At 44.6% G+C, this 25,575-nt stretch overlaps 1 protein-coding gene across 1 annotated transcript in view; it reads left to right on the plus strand.

The window, feature by feature from the left end:
• The window catches only part of LOC136645097 (maestro heat-like repeat-containing protein family member 6), a 43,909-nt gene extending 24,234 nt beyond the window's left edge, over positions 1–19,675 (plus strand). Inside the window, exons 8-15 of the mRNA XM_066621348.1 lie at positions 2,347–2,490; positions 5,088–5,258; positions 12,309–12,464; positions 12,605–12,697; positions 14,095–14,197; positions 15,976–16,041; positions 17,710–17,821; positions 19,564–19,675. Coding sequence (XP_066477445.1) covers positions 2,347–2,490; positions 5,088–5,258; positions 12,309–12,464; positions 12,605–12,697; positions 14,095–14,197; positions 15,976–16,041; positions 17,710–17,821; positions 19,564–19,675 — 957 coding nt within the window. The remainder of the gene's footprint in view (positions 1–2,346; positions 2,491–5,087; positions 5,259–12,308; positions 12,465–12,604; positions 12,698–14,094; positions 14,198–15,975; positions 16,042–17,709; positions 17,822–19,563) is intronic.
• Positions 19,676–25,575: the final 5,900 nt, after the last annotated feature.

Raw genomic sequence — 25,575 nt, forward strand, 5'->3', positions numbered from 1 at the left:
CGTGCCCACTTAAGGCTGATTAGTCCCCCTTGTGCAACTCACCAGTGCAGCAAGCAAAAGTGAGTCCAGTTCCAGTCCACAGATGCCAAGTAAATCAGTCCCATCAATCAGAGTTACCAAATCAGAGTCCAGAGCCAATAAGCCAAATTACAGTCCAAGGTCAGATTCCAGGTAGGTCAGTCAAATCCATCAGGGTATCCAAGTCCAGTCACAATCCACAGTCAGATTCCAAATTCTATAAACCCAGTCAGTCTCCTCTCCTACCTCCAACCTGCACTCCTTCAAAACCCACAAACCCTTTCTGCCTCTGGTACTCCTTATATCCCTGAGGGCCCTATTGCCTTCCAGTGGCTGCAGCTGTGCAGCACACTCTGCTGGATGCCCAGGCCTTACCCTTAAAGGGGCCACTGCTGACACCACATCTACCTCCTCACCAGATCTTCCTGGATTCCAATACAAGGGGGGGGGGGAGCAGATCTCTATACAGACCAGTGCAAAAACAGGGGAAAGGTGTGGGGAAGGGAAGATCTCTGTATAGACATCACAGCAAGACCAGTGCAAAACCCCTTGCACACAGAACCAACAGATGGAAGTGGGGGGGGGCAGATCTCCATACATACCAGTGCAAAAGCAGGGGAAAGGTGTGGGGAAGGGAAGATCTCTGTATAGACATCACAGCAAGACCAGTGCAAAACCCCTTGCACACAGAACCAACAGATGGAAGTGGGGGGGGCAAAGATCTCCATACATACCAGTGCAAAAGCAGGGGAAAGGTGTGGGGAAGGGAAGATCTCTGTATAGACATCACAGCAAGACCAGTGCAAAACCCCTTGCACACAGAACCATCAGGTGCTCACTCCCTGGACTCACTCCCTAGGCTCCCTCCCTGGGCTCACAAGCCTGCCAGGGGCTCACTCCTAAGGATGCTTGGATGGGAGAGAAGCCTGTGATTGACTCATTTCGCCTGGAGATCAACTGGTAGCTCTCAATCCACATAATGAGCACCCCTGCTCTAGGGGCTTGCTCAGCAAGACTGCCACCCCACCCACGCTTTCCTGGGAGTGAGCCCCAGTGACTCTGAGACTTACTTCTGAGTAGACAGGAGGGCTTGCTCAGCAAGACTGCCATCCCACCCACGCTTTCCTGGGAAGGCGAGCAGAGCAGAGTGGGCAGGTGGCGGGGGCGGGGGCGGAGTTTTTTTGTTTGTTTGTTTGTTTGTTTGTTTGTTTGTTTGCAGTATTCGCTCCATAAGACGCACACACTTTTCCCCCCCACTTTTTTTTGGGGGGGGGAAGTGCATCTTATGGAGCGAAAAATACGGTATGTCCCCTGGACCCTTGAATCTGTGCCATCTATGACATATGGTTTGAATATTGTTAGATGAAATATTATATGTCCTAGTAATTGTATTTTTTATAATTTCCAAATAATAATAAATCAAAGCATGCTTTCTTGCCTGTGTCATCCAAGTGCCAATAAAAGCACATGGAGAAACATTCTGAGCAGCTGCTCCAAAACTCCGAAATGACTCTTCAAACCGGGATAACTTCTGGAAACCACACAGGGCTGCTCTCTGTTCTGTGTTTAAAATTTCATAGTTGGGGAGTTGTATTAGTTGTATTCATATCCTGCCTTCTCTCAAATGAGCACAGAACAGCATTTTAGGCTGCAAACCTATATACACTTTCCTGGGAGTAAATTTATGAATTTACTGAATTTAATAGGGCTGAGTAGACATGCCTCAAACTGCACTGCTCGTCTCACAAGGAGTTTATTGGGGAGACTGCAAAACAGTGGCTTGCCCAAGCCCACTCTGAGCTTTATGGATTTGTGGATTTGAATCAGGGATAGAAAGCTTGAGCAAAGGCGCTCAAGAATAAACTAGGAAAATTGAGGCTGTGCTTCGCACATCCACTGAATTCTATGTTTTCATACATATTTCCACCATATGGTGGGCATCTCAATAGTAAACAGTTATACATGTGTCACAAAACTGAAAATATGTTGTGCAAAACAACACAAAAAATCCACACAATGCTTCCTGCCAAAGCAATTGTTGCCAAGACACCAGCGGAAAATCTAGAAACGACTGAAATAGCTCATGATTATGAAGACAAAAATCAATAACATGCTACGTTGCCAAGCATGTTAAAAAAATAATTAATAAGACTTGGGTTTAGGAAAAGGAAAAATAATCCTTATCCATTAGTTAAGTCTTCAGCATTTGCTGAGAATCATTCTAATACTTTATCATATGTCCATAAAAATAACTTTTCTATAGTTCGTAATCAATGAGGAAAGATCTCCAAGTCTCCTACCATATATTTATTGGTCTCTGTTGTTTAGCTTCTTTCTTCTGAGTCCACTTATACAGTGCTACAAAAACATTATATCCTGGGCCTGTTAAAGAACTGGCAGAATGATTCAAATTCAACCTACCGCTGGCTCAGTCTCCAAGGGATGGGCAACGTAGCTGGTCACCTGCAAACTGTGAGTGATAGTTATTCCCCTTTCCCCCCCCCCCCTGCAAAAAATAGAAAGCTCTGGGTAAAACCGAGATAGGCATAGTGAATTGAAGTAAACAAGATCTCTGAAGAAGCAAAAGATGTAATAATGAGATCAGAATTGGGGGAAAATATATTTAAGGAAAATGGTATCCTTTGAGTTAGAGGATGTCACAGCAAAACTCCATAAATTATGTTGGATGCCAGGGCTCAAGCTTGGAATACAAGACATAACAATAATGAAGAGTTCTTTTGGACATGTGCAGAGTATCTTTCCTGTGTCATAGAATAATAACAACTAGTCATAGGCCAAGCAGTGGCGTCAGGGGTCAGGCACTGGCTGAGAACCAGAAGCTCCCAGAGGTCAAACTGGTCAATCCCTGAAGTCCCTCAATGCAGGCTACAGTAGTAGCATTAGGCCCAAATCCTAAACTTTCCAGCTCTGAAATAGCTGTGCCGGGAGGCATATGCCTCATCCTACCATTGGAGGGCAGTCACAGAGGCCTCTTCAGGGTAAAGGAATGTTCCCTTACCTCAGAGCTGCATTGCCCTTACCTCAGTGCTGGAAAGTTGGTTAGGATTGCACCCTTAGTTCAGTGGTTTTCAAACTGGGACGTCACAATGCCCCAGCCTGAAGGCCCTGGCCTCTTTCCCCTTAATGCAGGGGTAGGGGCAGGGGTAGAGGGGTAGGGGCAGGGAGGAGGCAGCGATGCGATCCCCAGGATCGTGTCACTAAAAGGGCTGCAGGGACTGGGATACACTCACCAGTCCCTGCAGCAGTGTCCTGGGGAGCCCTGCGCACGATTGCTCCACTTTCACTTTCTGCAGGCTGGGGAGCCCTGCAGACGCTTGCCCAGGATGGCTGCTGCAGGGACTGGTGAGTGAATCCCAGTTCCTGCAGCCTTGTTAGCGACACGATCCTGGGGATCATGTCGTTGCCTTCCCCCCGCCCCACTGCCTCCCCCCACCCCCAGAAGAACTTACAGTGGTGCAAACCCTCCACAAGAGTTTAAAAACCACTGCCTTAGTCTCTCAATCAAATAGCCCATCTTGTAATGTCTTGTAATGACACCCTCCCTGTCTGTGATTGGGCTTTCACATAACACAGGCTTCTGAGGAAGCCCATTTCTGGATGGTGAGGGCAGGAGAAAGAAGCTGCTTTGACACTTCTTCCTCAACTGCAGCACCGAGGAAGGGGCAGCCTCAATCCTTTCCCCAATTCCTCCCAGTTGAAGAAATAGAGTGGAGTCGTCGTGAAAGGCACTCTCCCTCAGCGCTGCCAAAATGCTGAGGGAAAAGTGTCTTAGGGCGCAATCCTATCCTGCACTGGAACAGGCAAGCCAGGAGGCTTGCGCTGTATCCAGCGCAGGATAGTAGCCATAAGCAGCTCACCCAGCCTCTGGGTAAGGACTGCTGGCCCCAATGGGTCTCCTTCGATATGTGCCACCTCTTGAGGTGGCGCAAGTCCAAGGAGAGCGGAGCGGCTTGAAGCCGCTCTGTTCTCCCTGGGAACAAGGGTTGGGATCCGGCATAACTGCCGGATCCCAGCCCCACCTCCCACTCCCTGCCCATTCGCCCCCAGGGCCACCCACTGCCCACCCTCCCCACTGCCCAGGAAAGCCTCACCTGCCTCTCCCTGCCTATGTTTTTTCGTTGTGTCAGCCCAGCCGGGCCAATGCAACTTCCAAGGGGGAAGCTTCCTCCTGAGGAGGTACAAATGTGCTTTACGGCACATTTGCGACCCTCCCAGGCCGGTGCAAGGGACTTGTGCCGGCAGAAGTGCATTCTAGCATTATGCCCTTATTATCGTTAGTTGGCTCTGGAGAGGAACAATCTCATTGAAGGATGCCTCTCCCTCAGTGCTTTGGGAGCATTAAAAGGGGGCACCCTCCAAATCATGGGGGAGTTTCCATGCATGTGAGCAAGTAGTGGTGTGGGCTGAGAACCAGGCTTGGCCCAAGCACTCCCAAGAATCTGGTGCAATCACTGAATAAGCCTTCTAAGATTATGGGAGAATTGCAAAATGGGTTGGTGGCCCACATTTTCAGTCTTGTAAATGCTCAGGAGGCACACTGATCATTTTTAAGCACAATGTCAAATCAAAGTTTTAATGTTACTGGTGTTTAAAAATAACAGGCTTGAAATATGAATTCTCCAAGATTACTACTGAGTGGTATTAAATGTCAAGCCCCTTGCTCTGAAATTCTTATTCTGTGTGTACATACATGAAAATACATAATGAATATAATTGGTACCTGCCACAAAACACTGTATCTCCCCAACCCACTGCATCTGTTAAAGGATCAAGCTGGCCATTGTCCTCCCCGCATCCATGTTCTAGTATGTAGGAACCACCTTATTTTGGGTTAGTCCCATTTTCCTTGCCATCTGGTAGGCATTCAACCACCTGCTGCTTTTATTGTTAATAGTATTTATATACCACTTTCAACAAAAAAGTTGGGACCTCTTCAACAATAGTTTGGTGTTAGGCATTCCCTTACACTTCTGTGAATAATGCATAGAATTATTGTGAGGAACACTGCAGTCATTCAAATGTTAAAAGATATTCTGGTGTCCTTTCAGAAGAAAGAGCTCACGGCCCTGATTCTGGGTATACTTCCAAGTTTTTATGACCCTGATGAGAAGGTGACCTTGACAGCTTTAGAGGTCATAACCAAGATTGTTGGGCACCACAAGAATAGCGTCACCACATATGCGAAGATTGCCAAGGAGCTTCAACCACTCCTGGCTGATGTAAGGCTTAGCAGAATTGTTTATCTACAAGAAATAGGCTTTCCAAGATGGAAGGAAAGATTAATGGGTGAATATGGGAAGCTCTTTTGAAAATAAGCTTACCCTTTGCTATTGAGAAAGTATCCATGAGCCTCTGGCTTTTTTTATTCCACCCTGCTGTGAACAGAGACCTCTTTGATTAGAAGAATTCAAGCTTTTGATTAAGGCAGATGTCCTTATCATGATAAACTTTACCTGAAGATCACATAGTGAGAAGTTCATTTCCTGGGTTTTAAGGCTGCATTCAGCAAATCTAAATTTTAACCCAATATATACGCTATAGAGCAGCATTTCTCAAAGTCTGAGTCAGAACCCACTAGGCGGGTCACCAGCCAATTTCAGGTGGGTCCCCATTTATTTCTATATGTATTTTATTTTTAGTATAGTAGTCTTGATGCTACCATGGTATGTGACTGCATTTGGGGAAATGTTACAGATCTGTACTTGTAACAGTCTACTATGTATATGCTTTTAGCAATGATAGTTAATGGGGCTTACTCCCAGGTAAGGTGGATAGGATTCCAGCCTTTGGGATGTTTGGGGAATTTTTTTTTAAACAGATTAGCAACTGCTTGGAGGGTTAGGAGTGTTCCTCTTTTAAATAAATTATTAAAATTATACTTATTATAAACTTTTAATTTACTTAATTAATTGATTAGATTACCTTGTATAGGGAATGCTAAAAACTTTCCTCTTAATGATGTCACTTCTGGCCATCACTTCCAGGTTAATGACATTTCCAAAGAGTCCCAACAGATTGTTATTCTAAAAAGTGGGTCCTGGAGCTAAAAGGCTTGAGAACCACTGCTATAGAGCACTGTCAAGGGACTAACTTGTTGGCATCCTTCAGTCTCGGAAGACTATGGTATTGCGCTCTGAATGGTGGTTCTGGAACAGAGTGTCCTCTCCAGTGCGCGAAGCCTGGGTAAAGTAGGTATGGAGGATAGGCTGTTTCCCATGCAGCAAATCCCCCCTCTCCACATCGCTGAAATGGTCCAATGGAAAGGCAGGGGCCAATATGGTTGGTTCCAGTGGCGTTGCAGGAGTTGCCAGAACGTGACCTCAGGGACTCCGGCTCCGGATTTTGCCTCGAGGTTGACTCCTGAAGCCTTTTCCATAACTGGATGTAACCACAAGGCAGTGGAGGTTTGGGATCAGAATTTTCCTTCTCTCAGATGAGCTGCTTTCCCAGGCTAACCCAGGAGGTGCGGGGAGCCATGTGCAGCCCTGTGCAGCCCTGCACAGTGCTCCCCAAGTCTTGGAACTTTCACTGAAAGCGGGTGCAAAGCGCCTCCTGCAAAACGGAAGTGCTTTGCACCCGCTTTCAGTGAAAGTTCCAAGCCTTGGGGAGCACTGTGCAGGGTTGCACAGCGCTCCCTGCACCTCCTGCAGCCTGCTACAGCCCTGCTTTCTAAAAGTAAGTGACAAGCACTCCCCCTTGCCCCCCCCTTAGCAGCTTGATCCTGGGGATCGTGTTGCTGCCCTAGCCTCTCCCCCACAAAGACTTACTGAGGGAGTAAAGCTCCCTCAAAGTTTGAGTACCACTGCAATACAGAATATAGGGTTGAAATCTAGACTTGGTGAATGTGGTCTTGAAACTCAGAAACGAAACTCTCACTATATGATAGTTTCGGCCACAGAAGCCTTAGTTCCTCTACTTTACCTGAAGATGTTCATAATTCAAAATTGGGCGTACTCCTCCATTAGTGAACCAATCAGCTGCTCAGTATAAGATCCATTCTTGTCACTATAACCACATAGGTGGTATATACAGAAAGGGAAGGGTGGAATTGCATAGTTTACAAACTTGCAAGCTTACCACTGGCCTGATTGACTTTGCTGAGCAAGAATGATCCCCAGTTGACTTTCTAATTTTTCTTCTGGGCTTTAAGATCTGCTTTAAAGAGCACTGGCAATCCAACGCTAAGAAGGGTCCACATTATGCTTTTTCTATGTTCCTAAAAAGAAGAAAACATTCCAACCTCCAGAATGTAACCTGAAAGGAGAAGGCAGAACAGTAGCTCTGCCTGGATCTTTCCATGCCTCCTAAAGTTGGGTTACCGGATACAAACAGGAACAGAGTGCCTATACCAGCCATTTTCAACCTCTGTGTTGTGGCACACAGGTGTGCTACAAAGGGTCTGCAGGTGTGGCATGGGAGTTTGGGGGAGGGTCATCTATTAGTAGGGCCATTGTGGAATGTGAGCCCCCCACCAGCAGCATGGTGTGCCTTGTCAATTGCCTTGACAATTTTAGCGCCTTGTCAGTGTGCTGTGAAACAGAAAAAGTTGAAAATCTCTGGGCCATACCTTTAACCACTGTATAGAAGAGGGAATTTTGGCAGGTGCAGTTTTTTAAACCCTTCCATGTTGAGCTGCACCAGCCAAAATTCCCTCTTCTATACAATGGTTAAAGGTAGAGGCACCCTGTATCTGATATCTTTTGTACTCAATGCAATAGTACAGAGAAAGCCAGGCAGGACTCGCAATGTTCATAGGCTCTTTTCATACCTACTTATACTCAAAGCAAAGTTGCTGGGAGCAGCAAGAGTTCAGTGTAGGCCTGTGGTAGGATAGCCTCACTCTGCACCTGGGAAAAATGCACAGAGGAGATGAAAACAGAGAAACAAGGGACTGGGGATGCAAGATGTGAGAGGAGGGAACAGGGGAAAGGGGCAGAGCCCAGAAAAATGGAACATGGGAGAGACCATCCTGTGCAATCTTGTTATCAGTTTCTGGCCCTCTATGGCAGCCATTTTCAACCATTGTGCCGTGGCACACTGGTGTGCTGTGAATGGTCTGCAGGTGTTCTGCAGGAGTCTGGGGGAGGGTCATTTATTAGTAAGTCATTGGGGGATGTGAGCCCCCCACCAACAGCATGGTGTGCCTTGTCAATTGTCAAAAAATGGATGGTGTGCCTTGGCAATTTTAGAATCTTGTCAGTGTGCCGTGAGACAAAAAAGGTTGAAAATCACTGCTCTATGGCAAATGAAAAATATGGTCAAATCTGCCAAAAATTAAAACTTTTCTGTAATGGCCCTGGGAGATGTTCATGAACTCTAGGATTATCATTCATGCGTCTGTCATTGATCTTCTGTCTTTCTTGAAAGGATAAAAACAAAGCATTTCTCTTTCATTTTAATCCATGAAGGAAGCATGGTTTTTCCTTTGCTCATTTCTGGCTGGTGTAACAGAGTAGCAAAGAAACTGGACTCAAATCAAAAAGCTCTCATCTCTGCCACTAATGGCCCAATCCTATGGGCAAGAAATGCCAGTGTACTGCCAGGTACACCAGTGCAAAAGCAGCCCCACTGTCATGGCACCCCTCTGCTGGTGGCTGCTACATGGCTGCCACCACAGCAGCCAGAAAGCTGCACACTACTTGCAGTGGGGCACAGACTGGCTGCCAGCAGGACCCTGCCAGTGGAGAGGCACAGGGAAAGGGACAGGGATCAGAGTGGGGATCCCATACTCCCATCCTGAACTAGACACACCCCCAGGAGCTTCTCAGAGCTGTGCCAGCAACAGACCTAGTATTGCTCTAAGGAGTCCCATTGGGGACCAAGAAACAGACAACACCCAGATAAATCTTACTCTTCCTACTGTCTTGATCAGCCTTTCTACCAGGATGGTACCACTGGATGCAGTGGCCACCACAGTGCCAGTCCTGATCCAACACCACTCCCTCACAGCCTCACCTCCCCAGCTGGAATATGGGGGTAATAATATTTACATACCATAAAGGTTTGTTGTAAGAACTACATCAAGATAATACATATTAGGCACTTTGCACATTCAGAAAGCACTATACAGGTGGGGCCTCAGTATCTGTGAGGGATTTGTTCTTGGACCCCTCACGTATACTGAAAACTGCGGATAACAAAATCCCCTCAAATACTCCAAAGGCTATGCTCCAGTTGCCTCTGGAGGGCTTTCCGAAGCCCAGAGAGGCCACATATGTCTGTCCATGGCCTCTGTGGGCTTCAGAAAGGCCTGCAGAGGCCAAAAAAAAAAAAAAAAAAAAAAGCTAAAGTTTCCCTACCTTTTATGCCTGAAAATGCCTTAAAAGACATAAAAACGTCACTTCTGGTTTCCCAGAGGGGAAACTCAAGGGAAACCAGAAGTAGTGCTTTTTTGCCTGTAACGGCCATTCTAAAGCCTGCAAAGGCCACAGGTGGACGTGCGTGGCCTCTGCAGATTTCAGAAGACCCTCCGGAGATGACCGAAGCACAGCTCTGGTGGCCTTCGGAGCGTTCCGGAGGGGCCAAGTATGGCTCAACGTGGGTCCAGTGGACTTATGTTGAGCCAGAACTGCTGATATAAAATCCATGGATAAACTGGCTCTGCCTGTACAGTACAAATGCTAAGTATTATTATTATTGTCTTGATTCATGTAGCATACTGTACAGTGGCTAGTGATTCCCCTCAATGGAGCACTTTGATTGTCAGGAGTAGAGAATATATGCATGTGATATGCCTTATCCTCTATAATGCTAGCTACTGGTCATGATGGCTATATATGCCTCTGAATCCCAGTGACTGGAGAATAAGAATGGGAGAGTACTATTGATCACTTTAGCAAAGGGAAGTTAAACCTATGCAGTACCCCTTCATCCCTAAAATGTTTGTGTGTCCCCCTCTCTCTCTGTGCATGCGAGCACTTGTGCAAGAGAGAGAGAGAGAAAGAGTGATGCAGGTGCCAGAGATGCTATCAGTGCAGACTCCCCGTCAAGTTTACTTTTCATCTCCATTTTGATACATGAGGACAACAATTAGCAGAAACTTAGCATTCATTCAAAACAGAAGCCAAACTGCAGGAAGGTGACAGAGTTAAATACTTTTTTGGATCAGAATGCTTTCATTGGTCTATGTTACATAAGAACATAAGAACATAAGAACAGCCCCACTGGATCAGGCCATAGGCCCATCTAGTCCAGCTTCCTGTATCTCACAGCGGCCCACCAAATGCCCCAGGGAGCACACCAGATAACAAGAGACCTCATCCTGGTGCCCTCCCCTACATCTGGCATTCTGACTTAACCCATTCCTAAAATCAGGAGGTTGCGCATACACATCATGGCTTGTACCCCATAATGGATTTTTCCTCCAGAAACTCGTCCAATCCCCTTTTAAAGGCGTCTAGGCTAGACGCCAGCACCACATCCTGTGGCAAGGAGTTCCACAGACCGACCACGCGCTGAGTAAAGAAATATTTTCTTTTGTCTGTCCTAACCCGCCCAACACTCAATTTTAGTGGATGTCCCCTGGTTCTGGTATTATGTGAGAGTGTAAAGAGCATCTCCCTATCCACTCTGTCCATCCCCTGCATAATTTTGTATGTCTCAATCATGTCTCCCCTCAAGTGTCTCTTTTCTAGGCTGAAGAGGCCCAAACGCCGTAGCCTTTCTTCATAAGGAAGGTGCCCCAGCCCCGTAATCATCTTAGTCACTCTCTTTTGCACCTTTTCCATTTCCACTATGTCTTTTTTGAGATGCGGCAACCAGAACTGGACACAATACTCCAGGTGTGGCCTTACCATAGATTTATACAACAGCATTATAATACTAGCCGTTTTGTTCTCAATACCCTTCCTAATGATCCCAAGCATAGAATTGGCCTTCTTCACTGCCACCGCACATTGGGTCGACACTTTCATCGACCTGTCCACCACCACCCCAAGATCTCTCTCCTGATCTGTCACAGACAGCTCAGAACCCATCAGCCTATATCTAAAGTTTTGATTTTTTGCCCCAATGTGCATGACTTTACACTTACTGACATTGAAGCGCATCTGCCATTTTGCTGCCCATTCTGCCAGTCTGGAGAGATCCTTCTGGAGCTCCTCACAATCACTTCTGATCTTTACCACTTGGAAAAGTTTGGTGTCATCTGCAAACTTAGCCACTTCACTGCTCAACCCTGTCTCCAGGTCATTTATGAAGAGGTTGAAAAGCACCGGTCCCAGGACAGATCCTTGGGGCACACCGCTTTTCACCTCTCTCCATTGTGAAAATTGCCCATTGACACCCACTCTCTGCTTCCTGGCCTCCAACCAGTTCTCAATCCACGAGAGGACCTGTCCTCTAATTCCCTGACTGTGGAGTTTTTTCAGTAGCCTTTGGTGAGGGACCGTGTCAAACGCCTTCTGAAAGTCCAGATATATAATGTCCACGGGTTCTCCCGCATCCACATGCCTGCTGACCTTTTCAAAGAATTCTAAAAGGTTCGTGAGGCAAGACTTACCCTTACAGAAGCCATGCTGACTCTCCCTCAGCAAGGCCTGTTCGTCTATGTGTATTGAGATCCTATCTTTGATGAGGCATTCCACCATCTTACCCGGTATGGATGTTAGGCTGACCGGCCCATAGTTTCCCGGGTCCCCCCTCTTTCCCTTTTTAAAAATAGGCGTGACATTTGCTATCCTCCAATCTTCTGGCACCGTGGCCGTTTTGAGGGACAAGTTGCATACCTTAGTCAAGAGATCTGCAACTTCATTCTTCAATTCCTTAATAACCCTTGGGTGGATGCCATCAGGGCCTGGTGACTTATTGATCTTTAATTTATCAATGAGGTCTGAAACATCTTCTCTTTTAACCTCTATCTGACTTAACTCCTCGGTCAGGAGGGGCCGTTCGGGCAGCGGTATCTGCCCGAGGTCTTCTGCCGTGAAGACAGATGCAAAGAACTCATTTAATTTCTCTGCCATCTCTAAGTCTCCTTTTATCTCCCCTTTCCCTCCCTCACCATCCAGAGGGCCAACCGCTTCTCTGGCGGGTTTCCTGCTTCTAACATATTTGAAGAAGCTTTTATTATTCCCCTTAATGTTGCTGGCCATGCGTTCCTCATAGTCTCGCTTGGCCTCCATGTTACAAAGAAGGGAGTAACTACAGATCTTAGAAGAAAAAAAATATCAGTAATCTCTCCTTCAGAGGTAAATATCAACCTTGGTGTCCTGGCAAGTCTCATAGGAATGTCATCTAGCAATGTCTTTCTCTTCATCCTTCATTCCCAGGAGAGGAACAAAATATGCTGTGCAGCAAATAGGCTGTTTCAAGATCTGCTTAAGAACCCAGATGTGAAAGAGAAATCCCTTATGCAAGACCAGGTTCTAACCAGTCTCATTCCACTGTTGCTGACCCTGCAGGATCAGCATCCCGAGGTTGCTAAGGTAAATGTTACACTATAGATAGTAACACAGATAAATATGTTCTATAATTCTTCCCTCTATAAGGTATTTGCCTTTATTCAACATTATTTTTATCACCTCTGTTCTCACTGAGAGCTTTCATGTCTCCTTTTGTTTTATAGAATCGTAGAGAAAGCTTAAAAGAGTGCAAAGACTACATGGGATGGACTACTAGTGAGAACCTGGACTCTTGGAATTTGATTTGCAAGCACCTTGTAAGGATGTTGTTACCCAGTGGGTTCTTTTAATACAGCCTAGTAATGTGTGAAGGGGCGGGGGGGCATAGAATAAGCTTCCTTAAGCATAGTGAGGAATTTATACTCTTCTACCATATGCAGCAATCTCCCAGCAAGGTTCACCAATGGGGCATTTCTGAGGAAAAAGTGGAACCTTGGCTCTATCTTGGGCAGCCTGATCCAAACCTGAAGATGAACTGGCTCAGGCTCCCGGTGCCAGCTCCCAAGTGTCACAAACATTGCATAAGGCATGTTTGTGTCAATTCATGAGTTGGCTAGGTTGGCACAGAGACTTGTGCCAGCTTGCCTGGGCTGGATCCAGCCCCTGTGCTGGCTGGAGGAGGTAAGTTTGTACCAGGCAACATAGGGAGTAGGAGAGGGTGGCAGGAGGGTGTTCCGGGGTGGGGAGAAGGCAGTATGGGGCATGGGGAGGGCAGAAAGGGGGGAGTATTGGACCCAGTTGGTGTGGGATCAGGTTTGTGCTTGACATGGGATAAGGGGAAAATGTCCCCTTAACCCACTGCTTCTAGGAGTTAGGAGGGTTCCAGCTTTAATGTTGGAAAGAAAGCTGTAATACCTTATGACTGAACTGCTAAACTTGAAATTGGAGGACAATCTTGATATCCATGTGGCCTGGTTGTACCAGTGCAGGATTGTACTGCTAGTTGCTGATAAGCTCAGTGCAGGGATTTCAAGCTATATTTAGATGACATGTTGATAAGATTTGACATGTCAATATTTCATAAATTTGATTATAAATTCAAGCTTGCATTGCTTCAAATTTGGATCCAAAGATATTTACAGTGAGTCTGAATGGAACAGAAATTTGACCCACAATAATGGTTGTTAGATCCACACTCAGCTGTATGGTATCATTATTAAATAATTACATGCAATATTACATAAAATAATATGTTTTAACAGACATAACTAACTACAATCTTATACTTGTTTACTGAGATGTAAGCTCCACTGAATTCAAAGGAGCTTACACCCAGGTCAGTGTATATAGGACTGCAACCTAAATAAACCAATTGACACCATATTTTCCTTCATCTGTTATTAGAGGTGTTTTTCTGCATGCCTTTGCAAATTTTATTTTTGTTTAGAAAGATTCATTGTCTATTATTATTATTATTATTATTATTATTAACAGTATTTATATACCGCTTTTCAACTAAAAGTTCACAAAGCTGTTTACAGAGAAAAATCAAATAACTAATGGCTCCCTGTCCCAAAAGGGCTCACAATCTAAAAAGAAAAAGTCTTTAGTCTGTAAACACCCTAAAAAGTCTACAGAAAAATTTTTTGTCTACAGACAAAAATAGCCAGCATAGCAGGTTATTGTAGTGTGTATAAAAATATTTGCTTTCTAGGTCAAAGAGCACAGAGGAAAACTACAAAGTCTTTTGTGCCAGGCACAGGACTATAGTGAAAGCTCACGAACATCTTCAAGGATTGCCGCTGCCATGTTTATAGGTACATAAATGGAAGTGTTTCTTCTCAATCCCCTACTAATTCTACCACAACTCCTAAGGCTTTTTATGGGACTTGCCTTAGCAATTGCTTTGCTTAGCAATCCTTAGAAGAATCTCATCTTCTTTGTTCTCTGAGTCCTTTTGTCACGTATCCATAAACAACTTGATTCTTCTACAGTTTGGTAAAATATTATGCTGGGGCACTGTCTTCTCCTAGTGTTCACTTCATCCCCTCTTGATCAGTGGTTTCAACTATGCAGATCCTCAGAAATTTATCAGGGGTTCCTTAAGAGAAGATTAGTACTGGCTTCTCCAAAAGACAGCTTGACCAACAGCTACCATTATGGATATCCCACTCTGCAACTACACATAGCTTGGTATGCTCTATGGAGCATCATTCTCAGTTCAGTTCATTTCACCTAATAAGCCTGCTTGGTGCTCTGTATACATTCAGAGTGTATCTTAGAATGCATCCCAGAATCCTCTGTGACAAACATTTGTCTTTCAGTAAAGTTTTGTGGAAAAAGTTTCTTGAGGTCAGGAAGTTTGAAAACAAAGAAATCTCACTTTCCACAGCCCTATTATGTCTAGGAGTCAGTTCCTAATCTCACAATGCAATTTTATTGATTGCTAATGCTAGCGCAGATGTGCTGTAAAGCATGTTTGAGATGACTCTAGAACAGCTACTTTTTCAACTTTTTCAGCTCCTGGCACACTGACAAGACATCAAAATTGTCAAGGCACACTATCAGGTTTTTGACAATTGACAAGGCACACCATGCTGCCAGTGGGGGGCTCACATCCCCATTGGCCCTACTAATAAATGATCTTCCCCCAAATTCTTGTGGCACACCTGTGGACCACTCGAAGCACACTAGTGTGCCATGGTACAGTGGTTGAAAATGGCTGCTCTAGAGTAACTAGTACTGGCAGGAAGACCTGCACCATCTGAGCAGTATCCGAGCCCCCAGTCGCTGGTGGAAGTAAGTAAAATGCTGAGTTGTGCAGGAACTGGAAGAGGGTGATGGGGGCATTCCAGAGACAGGCAGGGTGTAATGAGGTAGGGGAGGGCAGAATGGGAGGTGGGACAGACCTGGGAGTGGGGCTAGATTGGCAGAGGAGGCCTTTACCATATCCTATCCTCCTTCCAGGCGTGGAAGCTCTACATAGGGCTTCCTGTATTTGCAAAGTAGCTAGCTCAGATTCAAGTAGTCCCATTGGGCAGGCTGGGGTATTACTCAGATAAGGGGGAAATATTCCCTTAGCCCAAGGAGACCTCCAGGCTGCTCCTTACCTACAAAACTACAGTGCACCACTGGAACAGGTTAGGATTGGACTGCCTGAGTCTTAGTGGTGGTGCCCATATACTGGAATACCATCCCCAGGAAATATTTTCAGGAACACACCATTGTACAATTTAGAATGAACAAAAAGAACTTTCCATTCTGGGGAGCTTTTGGTGATGGTAGGAACTTGATTGCCATTTTTCCTGAGGATGGGTTTTATTAACGTTCAATAATAAACTGCTAAAATTTTATTTTATATCTTTGTTTATGCAGTTGTTTTTAATATTATTTTGGGGGATCATCATGAGAGCATGAGAGCTCTGTGGCAGGAACAATAAATAAAAATGATGCTCCTTCTCTTGATAGCAATCTGGGTTATTAGTGGCAAGCATAAACACTACCCATCATTTCCCAAAACTGTGAGAAAATTAAATTGAAACTACTGTAATTTAATTAGCCCATTTTATTTACATTTAATATGGCATCTCCCTAGATTCCATTTTCCAGCACATGGAATCCAGTCTAGTGCCAAAGTCAGAAGTGAACCACTTGAAGCAAGGTAATTAATAATACTTTCCTTCAATAAGATATCTAGATTTTCGTGTTATGGATTTACCTGCCTATTGGTGTCTGCAGAGATAAAAACAGAAATGAAATATATATGTGAAGAAGGTACCCATGGGGGAATCTGTCCCCAGATTTATAGGCCAGAATCAGGGTTTTTTGTTGGATTCTTATAGTACTGTCCTTTCGAGTAGTCCCAACCAATCTCTGCAAGGCAAGGCCAACTCATCCATTAGGCAAACCAAAGTGGTTGCTTCAGGCAGCAGATTGGTGGCACTCTTGTCTCTGTCTGCTTGCTTTCACCTGTCCTCCTTCTCCTTTCACTCCCTGGATTAGTAAAGGAAGAAGGGGACACCAAGGAAGAGGAATGTGGAGGGGAGTGCTGAACTAGAACATTGGAGAGTGGGAGTAGCACAGGCTGGGATATCATCAGGTAAGGGGGCAGAATTTGACATGCTGCCCCAGGAGTTAGGAGGACTTGGGCTAGCCTTGATGCACAGTATACTTTGTGATGTTCTCTGACAATGCTTTGTTGGCTTTAGATTTATGGAGACCCTGTGCCTGTTGTCTGTGGGCCTGTTCTCATGACACCTTGACTTATGGCTCGGTATCCACAGCACATACTGACTTCAGCCAAGGAACTTTCTTGGAGAGTGTCAAGAGACTTCCAGCTCAAGATCATACATTCTCTTACACATTGGAGTACTGTAGATACTCACCTACAGGGTGAGAAATTTTTGCCAAGTAATCAAGATGAAATTATCACCTCATCTTATCTCTGAGGTTGATCAGAGGGCAGAGCATAAAGTAGAGACTCTACAGTTCTTAGGTAACAATTACTGGTAGGTTATTTTTCAGGACCTGGCCTCAGGTAAAATCAGACAAAACTATAGACACCCCTCTAAGTTTAACACCTGACTTGTCCGAAGGTCATAGAAAATTCCATGATTTTTTGCTGAGACCCTGCCCTCAACTTATCTGTGAGATAGACTTATAGGTAAGCGCCTGCAGTTGGCTTGTGTATCGTCATTCACTACAAAATTAATAAAAGTACATGGATAAGTCCTCCTTATCCATGGATTTGGGTTAGGAGGGCCTCCCAGATGTGACCAGAAGAGTCTTCCAGAAACCAGTGAGTTGGCTGGAAATCAGAAGTGCCTTTTGGAGGTCTTCCAGTGGCCTTCTGAGGCACAGGAAAGTCGTGAGCAACCTCCCTGAGCCACAGAGGGCCTCTGGAAGACCTCTGAAAGGCACTTCCAGTTTCAACTGAAAACCTGAAGTGCCTCTTAGAGGCCTCCGGCAAGCCTTCTGAGGCCTGAGGAGGCCTCAGAAAACCTCAGAAGGCCTCCCAGACATGACCAGGAGACTCACGTCTGGGCAGTACAGGGAGGGCCGACTCATGGTTTTGATATCCATGGGTTTCAGTATTTGTAGGGTTCCGGGAATGGAACCCCTTCAGAAACTGGGGTCCACCTCTACTTCACACATACAAAAGCCCCCACCTTTCACACACACAAGCTTGCAGTCACTGAATCTACCACACACACTTTCTTCCTCCAGTCTGTGGTACCTTACATAATATATGCCTCTTGCATAATCTAGACCTGACTTATTGCTTATTTGTATGTTACATTGCTGATCTGCCTTTTGCTCTTCCTCTCAGCATTCAGCTCTTTTCCATCAGAAAAACTACATCCTGTCCCTATTGTTCCAGAACCAGAGAGAGAACACAGGTATTGCCCAGATCTATTCAGATGTTCCCGCTATTTCCCACGGTACGTTTGTGGAAATGGAAGTATTAAAAAATGACGGCTATTATAATTACATTAAGGGACAAGGAGGATACTGGTGCAGAACTAAATATTATGGAATAGTATTTTTGTTACTAAGTATCAAATTGGACACTATGATAGTAGACACATGTTCCATTTCACATGTCCACCACTTTCACGTATAAAGCAGGTTGTGGAGGATCTGATTTGAACACTAAAAGGAGTGTTCAAGAGAGGAAGTAAAGGCATAGGGGAGGGTTCAGAGCCTCTCATGCACTCTTTTTACTGTTACAATCAGTGCCTTACCTCCTGATTTACCGGTATATGTGAATAGGACAGTCATATGAATGTTGGCCCTGAAACATCTGGTTTAGCACTAAAACATATTGACCTGATTTTTTTTAATGCAGCATATAGCACTTCTGGTCTTGGAGAATCAAACCTGAACAGAGGTTAGAGGTTAGAGCAGTGGTTCCCAAACTGTAAGCCATGGCTCCCCAGGGAGCTGCACTCTATACAATGTACTCTATGCCACTCTATACAATACATAGCAGTGTTTCTCAAACTATGAGTCGGGACCCACTAGGTGGGTTGTGAGCCAATTTCAGGTGGGTCCCCAATCATTTCAATATTTTATTTTTAATATATTAGACTTGATGCTACCTTGATATGTGACATCATTTAGGGAAATGTTACAGACCTGTACTTTTAACAAGCTACTGTGTATATTCTTTTAATAACGATAGTCAATGGGACTTACACATGGGTAAGTGTGGGTAGGATTGCAGCCAAGGATTGTTAAAAATTTTTCCTGCACCTCAGGTCATGACATCACATCCGGTGGGCCCTGACAGATTCTCATTATAAAAAGTGGGTCCCAGTGCTAAGTATGTGAGGACCACTGATGTATAGGATTGTAGCCCTAATAGGGAGCTGCAGCTCATGGCCCAGAGGGTATATACTTTTATCACTACTTATCTAAGCATGCAATCCTAACCCCTTATGTCAGTGCTTTCCAGCACTGGCATAGTGGTGCCAATGGGACATGTGTTGCATCCTGCAATTGGGTGTCACTCACAGAGTCCTCCTCAAAGTAAGGGAAGGTTTGTTCTCTTACCTTGGAGCTGCATTGCCCTTATGTCAGTGCTGGAAAGCACTGACATAAGGAGTTAGGCTTGCGCCCTAATTGTGTTTTCTTGCTGATTTTCTGCTTTCCAGATCCTGTATTTGATGCCTGTATCTGAAGCTAATATCCATCTGAATAAAGAACACTCTATAACAATTTGTTTTATTTTTTATTTTTGTGAGGGGTGTCCCAAAAGGGGGGGTCTTTGGGGGTCACCCGATAGGGTGCCAAGGGTCAGCTGGATGGTCTCTTGGGTGGGGTGTCCACTTCCCTGGAGTTCCTTGCAGGGGAAGCCCCAGACCAAGCCAGGGGGTTCACAACACCCTTATCCTCCTCCCTAGAGGCAGGACCTGAGGCCCTTGGTCTTCAGGCAAGGGCTCCTGCCTTCCCTCTCCAGAACTGCCTGTCATCACAGGCTTCCCTGCTTTCATCCTCCCCAGCCACACCCTTGGCTCCTCCCCTTCCTCCCTCTCTAGGCTTAAAGGGGCCCTGACCCTGGCCTGCTTCCCTCTTCTTTGGTGGTTAATGGTGACCCGGCCCTGCTCACTGCTCTGGTCAGGTGAGCTCTGGGGGGGGGGCAGCCTCTCCCACCCAGCTGCCCTGTGTCTTACCTGGTCAGTTGGAGAGGAGGAGGAGGAGGCAGCGGCGGCGGCGGCGGCGGCGGCGGCGGCGGCGGCTCTATGGCCAGGCAGTTCTCCCCAGGCAGTTCTCTCCAGCTAAGGCAGGAGTAGGACAAGGGCTCGACCCCTGACAATTTTCATTTTCACATTGATCCCATGACATTTGATAAATAAGACACAGCTAAAAGAAAACCCCTTCATTAACCATTCTATCATGTCAAAATAAGTTTAAGTACTTATACTAATTAGATAACCCATAAAAATTGCTAAGATAGTCCACAATTGGTTTCCAGTACGCACAGCACAATCCTATGCGTGTCTATTCAGCAACAGTCTCATTTAGTTTAGTGGGACATTTTCACATGTGTATAGGGTTGTGGCCTCAAACATTCACTAATAATAATTACTGTAATACTGTGTCTCTGAAGTATATTAGTTTTAACAGATTGATTACATCTGTTGTTTCATTCAATGGTTCAATGGTTAACTAAATTGGCTTTTCCTTTTTCCCCCCAAATGTCAATTTCATAATAATAATCAATTGTAATATGGGTTCTTATAAATTCATTGGTTTAATTATACTGGGATTCTTATTCCATTTCTATAAAATACGTCATTAATGGTTTTTAGAATCTTTCCATAATATCTAAAGAACATTGTATGAAATATTACCATGAAGAGTACTGTGAAATCCCTGTTATATTTTGCAACTAAAACTAGAAAGGTGATACAAGAGTAGAAATTAGCTCTTCTGGGCAAAAGGGAACCACCCAATTTATTTCCCTGCCTTTATTTTTATTTTATTTTATTTTTGCATTTTCTGATTTTAATAGTAGGAAGGTCTAAATAATTGTGTCCTTAAAATAGAAGCCCTTACTATTTTCTTGCTTGCTGCCACAGCTGCCAGGACTCCATTCACTCACTCATTTACTGTGTTTGAAAATATGAAGCAGCTATGATGTTTAAGAGGGATTTAATAAGATGAACAAAACTTGACTAGCTCCAGAATTCAGATATGGGAGTAAGCAAGATTTGCATGTGCATACATCTGTAGAATATCTATTATTCTACACATTTTGTGCAAAATACCTGTAAGTAAGCCCTCGTTCGTTGGTTTGTTTTAATAAAAATCAGATTTAGGTGGCTCCAAGGTTGACTAGAGCAGTGGCAGGAAGATGGAATGAAGGTGCTTAACCCCTTCCCCAGTAGCTATTTTTCTTTTCAAAATTTCTCCCAAGCTGTTATTCCCACCACCACTCAATGGAGAAATATTTCCCTGTCTTGCATCCGGAACACTGCATAAGGAAAGCACGTATGTGGGAGGAGAAATTATGAGCAGAAAAATTGTCAGTTGGGAAGGGTTAAGCATCCCTTTTCAAAGTTCCAAGGCTGCTTTCATTGGGGGGGGGGGGGGAGAGTGGGGAAACAGTGCTCTAATTCATGTATTTGCATGTAGCTTGTAATTTGCAAGTCAGTCCTCTCTTTGCAAGTGCTAGCGCTCAGGAAAAATTAATAGTCGACAATTTATCATTCAGCTGTTAGGATTTCTAGATTGCTCTCGCACTGTTAAATATTCAGTATGAGCTGGCTGAAATCTCAGTTTGGGAATACACAAGAAAACAAAGCGGGACTTTGTGGTCCGAAGTAGATTTGCTGTTAGGCATTGCCAAGGACAATGTGTCAAGTAGTATATTTATCTGTGAAGTGGAAGGAAAATTAACAATTGCCAGAGCAATTCACCCAGCATGTGCTCTCTGGAGCAATACAAATGACTGATGTCTTGCAATAATTATTGAGCCAGATCTCCTCGGATAGGAAGCTACTAGCATATTCACTTCACTTGTTAACTGATTTGTTAGCTGTCCAGAATGCACAAGGCAGATCAGAAAGTTTGCACGGCTGCTTCTGAAATTTCTTAACAAGCTTCCCATTGGCCTCATAAATACAAAGTTGTCAAGATGTTGCATGTCAGTTTGCAGGCAATATGCACAGCACTTTAATCTCGGAATGATGAAAAAGTAATGCTCCAGTGTGCTTCACTGATGCCCGTCTATGTTTACAATCAAAATACAGGACAAAACCTGACAACCACTTGCCAATGATGGCAGTGATGTGGGCTGTTGCTTCATTTTTCTTGAGTTTGCTCCAAGAACACACAAATTCAGCATGCAAAATGTACATGGTTAAATGGTCTATTTCACATTTTGAAAGTTTTCAGAACTTGAAATAATTGGCATGGTGGTAGGAGAAGAGTTGTAGGTAAAAGGCGACATTATTCATTTGTTTATTTCTATATATACATACTCAACTTTTATATATGTATAATCAGTCAAAGTGGCTAACTAGTATAATATAAAACATGCATTATTTATTATTAAAATAATCACACTGCATTGTATATGAAACAGGTTACAGCTTCAGAAATCTCAGCTTCATTAGATCAACCTCAAGTATTATTAAAATATGACAGCCAGAAACCAAACACCTGATGAAATAAATAGGCCTTGACTGCCCTTTGGAAAAGGTGAATAATGATGGAGTCAGGTGGATCTCCCCTGGGAGGGTTCAATAGTCTAGAAACAACTACAGCAAAAACCTTGATCTTTATGCCTATGCACTGTACTCCTTATGAAGGCACTTTAAGCAGACTCACATGGGAAAAGGCAGTCCTTAAGGTTCCCTGATCCCAGAGTGTTTATGCCTTTAACAGCCCTTGAATTGATTATGGTAGCAAATTGCTCAACAGTGAATCAGGTGCATTTTGAACCAACTGAAGTTTTTGGAACCCAAACTCAGCACCACACTGAGTATATTGCATTAAGCCAGTATGGATAACAGCCCAACTCTAAATGAGATTTACAAAAATGGAACAGAGGCTATGTGTGCTGCCACCTGCCATTCTGGAACTACTGTTGCAAATTGTAGCAGTGTTGGAAGCCCACTATCATGGCTGGTGAAAGACACAGGTAAGCCAGCATGGTGGATTGGCAATGGGAGAAACCAAGCAGAGAGGGGGAGGAACACAGGAGTGTCTTGGTGGTTTGGGGAGGGTGGAAGGTGGAATAGGGAGGGAGGGATCCAAATGGCACTGTAGATGCCAGGATCCTTTCCCCATTCCTCTCCCATATTATCTTTGGACTTGCACAAGTGAAATGGCAGACTCCGATCCGAGGAGGCTCATTTGGACAGCAGAGGTTTGCTCTGAGGTAAGGGAATATTTGTTCCCTTACGTTGATGAGGCCTCTGGGACTACCTCCTCTCCAGGATGCAGCATGTGCTCTCTAGGCACAGCTGAATTGTCCAGGGGGGGGATTTAATTAGGCATTAATTAGACTATAATTAATTAGGCTGCAAAGCATTAATAATCAAGGTCAGAACTAGAGTGCTGAATCAGCAAAAGCTGAAGTCTTTCCTAGAGAAACCTAGAACCCAAAATATGTAACAGAGGAATATATACCCCCCCACTAACAGTATAGCCTTGTGAAAAGAACTCCGATGAACACTATATAATACTAATAATATTGCTTCTGTTAGAATTTTCTACAGAAATACTGTACTTGGAAGATCTCAAGCTCTGGGAATGCAACTGCTAGAACTGATAGTTGGAAAATGATCTGAGATATCATGGATATTGGAAAATGTTAGTCTGGACATGTATTTATTTCTGATAAAAGGGAGATCAGTCATAATCCACAGTACAGGTATAACCTAATTATCCACAGATTTTTTACCTGCAGTTTTATCACAACGCAATGAGAAGGGCCCTTTACATTGAAGGAAAAGAGTCATTTAAATAGCCTCATGACAATCTGTCAGTCATTCTCTCTGCAGGAACTTAGAACAGCTTCACTCCAAGGCAAGCAACCCCTCCCTTCCCCCTGAGCACATGAAAGAAAAATAACCACTTTGCATTCTTTCCCAGTGCTGCGCTGTGGTAAAGGGAGGGGTCACTGGTTTGGAGTGAAACCTTTCTAAGAGCCTGGAGAGAGACTGATTGATGGATTGTCTGCCTAATGACTGTCTTAGATCACAAGGCTGTTTTAAATTGCAAATGTCCAAAGGGACATTATTTTTAAAATGGATTCGCTTTAATGCGATTTTTGCCATCCATGTGAGTTCTGGGAACAGAACCCTCATGAATAACGAGACTCAAACTGTATAACCAATTTCATTGATGAAAATCTAAAACCTGATTAAAATTGCTGGCACTTTTACAACCTAATCACTGAATGATGCTATTAGCTGACAAATTACAGAACTAGGTCTTCAGTCCTATACACACTCAGGGTCCAATCTTATCCAACTTTCCAGTGTTGATGCAGCCATGCCAAATGGATGTGTGTCGCACTCTGTGGCAGAGGAGTTTCATAGAGGCCTCCTCAAGGTAAGGGAATGTTTGTTCTCTTACCTCTGGGCTGCAATGCAGCTGCATCAGTGCTGGAAAGTTGGATAGGATTGGGCCCTTACCTGGAAGATTCATTAAACGCAACCAGGCTTACTTCTGAGTAAACTTGAATAAGAATGTACTGTAAATTACTGTCACTCTAGTATTTCCTACCTGTCATAGATGTGGTTTTGAAATTGATTGGGGCAAATTTGGTGAATCATGGGGCAAATCGTACCCATGTTGGTAGTAGAGCAGCAGTCGTCTCAGCAGCTATCATAAGAGTTTGGCCTCACCCAAAGGAGTACTATTACATTGAAGGTTTAGATGAGCATCTGGCCTTGATCATATATCATTTTTGGGATTTAGATGGATTTCTGACATCAATCAAAGGTGAGTTTGAGGTTCAGATGGATGTCCCCCTTTATTGCAACAAAAGCCTCACACAGGGATTCCATATGCAGATTAGGACATACTCAGAGGTCTGCATCAAGATAATTGTCTGTGGCAGCAGTTCCCAAGCTGGTGGGTTGTGACCCACAAGCCTGTGAAGCAGTGACCTATGCCCCTTTAAGGGGCAGGGAGGGTGTGAAGGCAGCAACATGACCCCAGGATTGTGCTTCTGCTAGAACAGAAGGGGCGGTTTTACTCACCAGTGGGTCCAGCAGGCTTCCAGTGGACGCAGGGAGCCCCGCAGAGGCCTCCGCAGGGCTCCCCAAGCCTCCAATTTACTAAAAATAGTGATCGGCAATCACTTTCGGTTTTGCAACCATAAACCAGAAGTGGTTTTCAATCACTATTTTTGGTAAATTGGAGGCTTAGAGAGCCCTGCAGAGAGCTCTCCAGGGCTCCCCACACCCCCTGGAAGCCAGCCAGACCTGCTGGTGAGTAAACACCTTCCTTCTGTCCCAGCAGTGGCACAATCCTGGGAAACACATCTCTGCTGCAACCCAGTCCCCACAGGTGGTTCCCTCATCCCAGGAGGATTGGTCTATGGACAAAGTTTTCAGCATCCTCTTGGTCACATAGTACTACAATTAACACCTGATTTAAAAGTGTTGCTGGGTATGCAAAAGAAACTTACTTGCGCAGGGTTACATATGAATGGCATTGCAATTACATTGTGTTCAATATTACCACGGCAAGACAATATTTGTCCAGAGCATGAACGCTTGGTGTACAAATTCTGCATGTGTTGGGATATAGTGGAACTGGAAAAGGTGCAGAAGAGAGTGACCAAAATGATTAGTGGGCTGGGGCACCTCCCTTAGGAAGAAAGGCAACACTATTTGGGCTCTTCAGTCTAGAACACTGGTTCCCAAACTGGTGGGTCATGACCACCAGGGGAACAGGAAAAAAATTGGCAGCAATGCGATCGCTTTGATAGTGCTACTGCTGGGCAGGAAGGGGTTTTTTCAATTACCTGGGGGTCACTATGGCTCTCTGGAAGATCTGGGGACCCTGAAAGCCCCTCTGCAGCCTTCCCTGAGGCTTCAAAATGTTGAGAAAGGAGGAAACACGCACTTCCAGTTTTTGTCCTGAAACAGGAAATTGTTCTTTTTCCCTTTTTTCAATATTTTGAAGCCTTGGGGAGTGCTGCAGAGGGGGGTCTCAGACCCTCTGGAGA

Source organism: Tiliqua scincoides, chromosome 3 (assembly GCF_035046505.1).
Source record: "Tiliqua scincoides isolate rTilSci1 chromosome 3, rTilSci1.hap2, whole genome shotgun sequence".
Classification (NCBI taxonomy): domain Eukaryota; kingdom Metazoa; phylum Chordata; class Lepidosauria; order Squamata; family Scincidae; genus Tiliqua; species Tiliqua scincoides.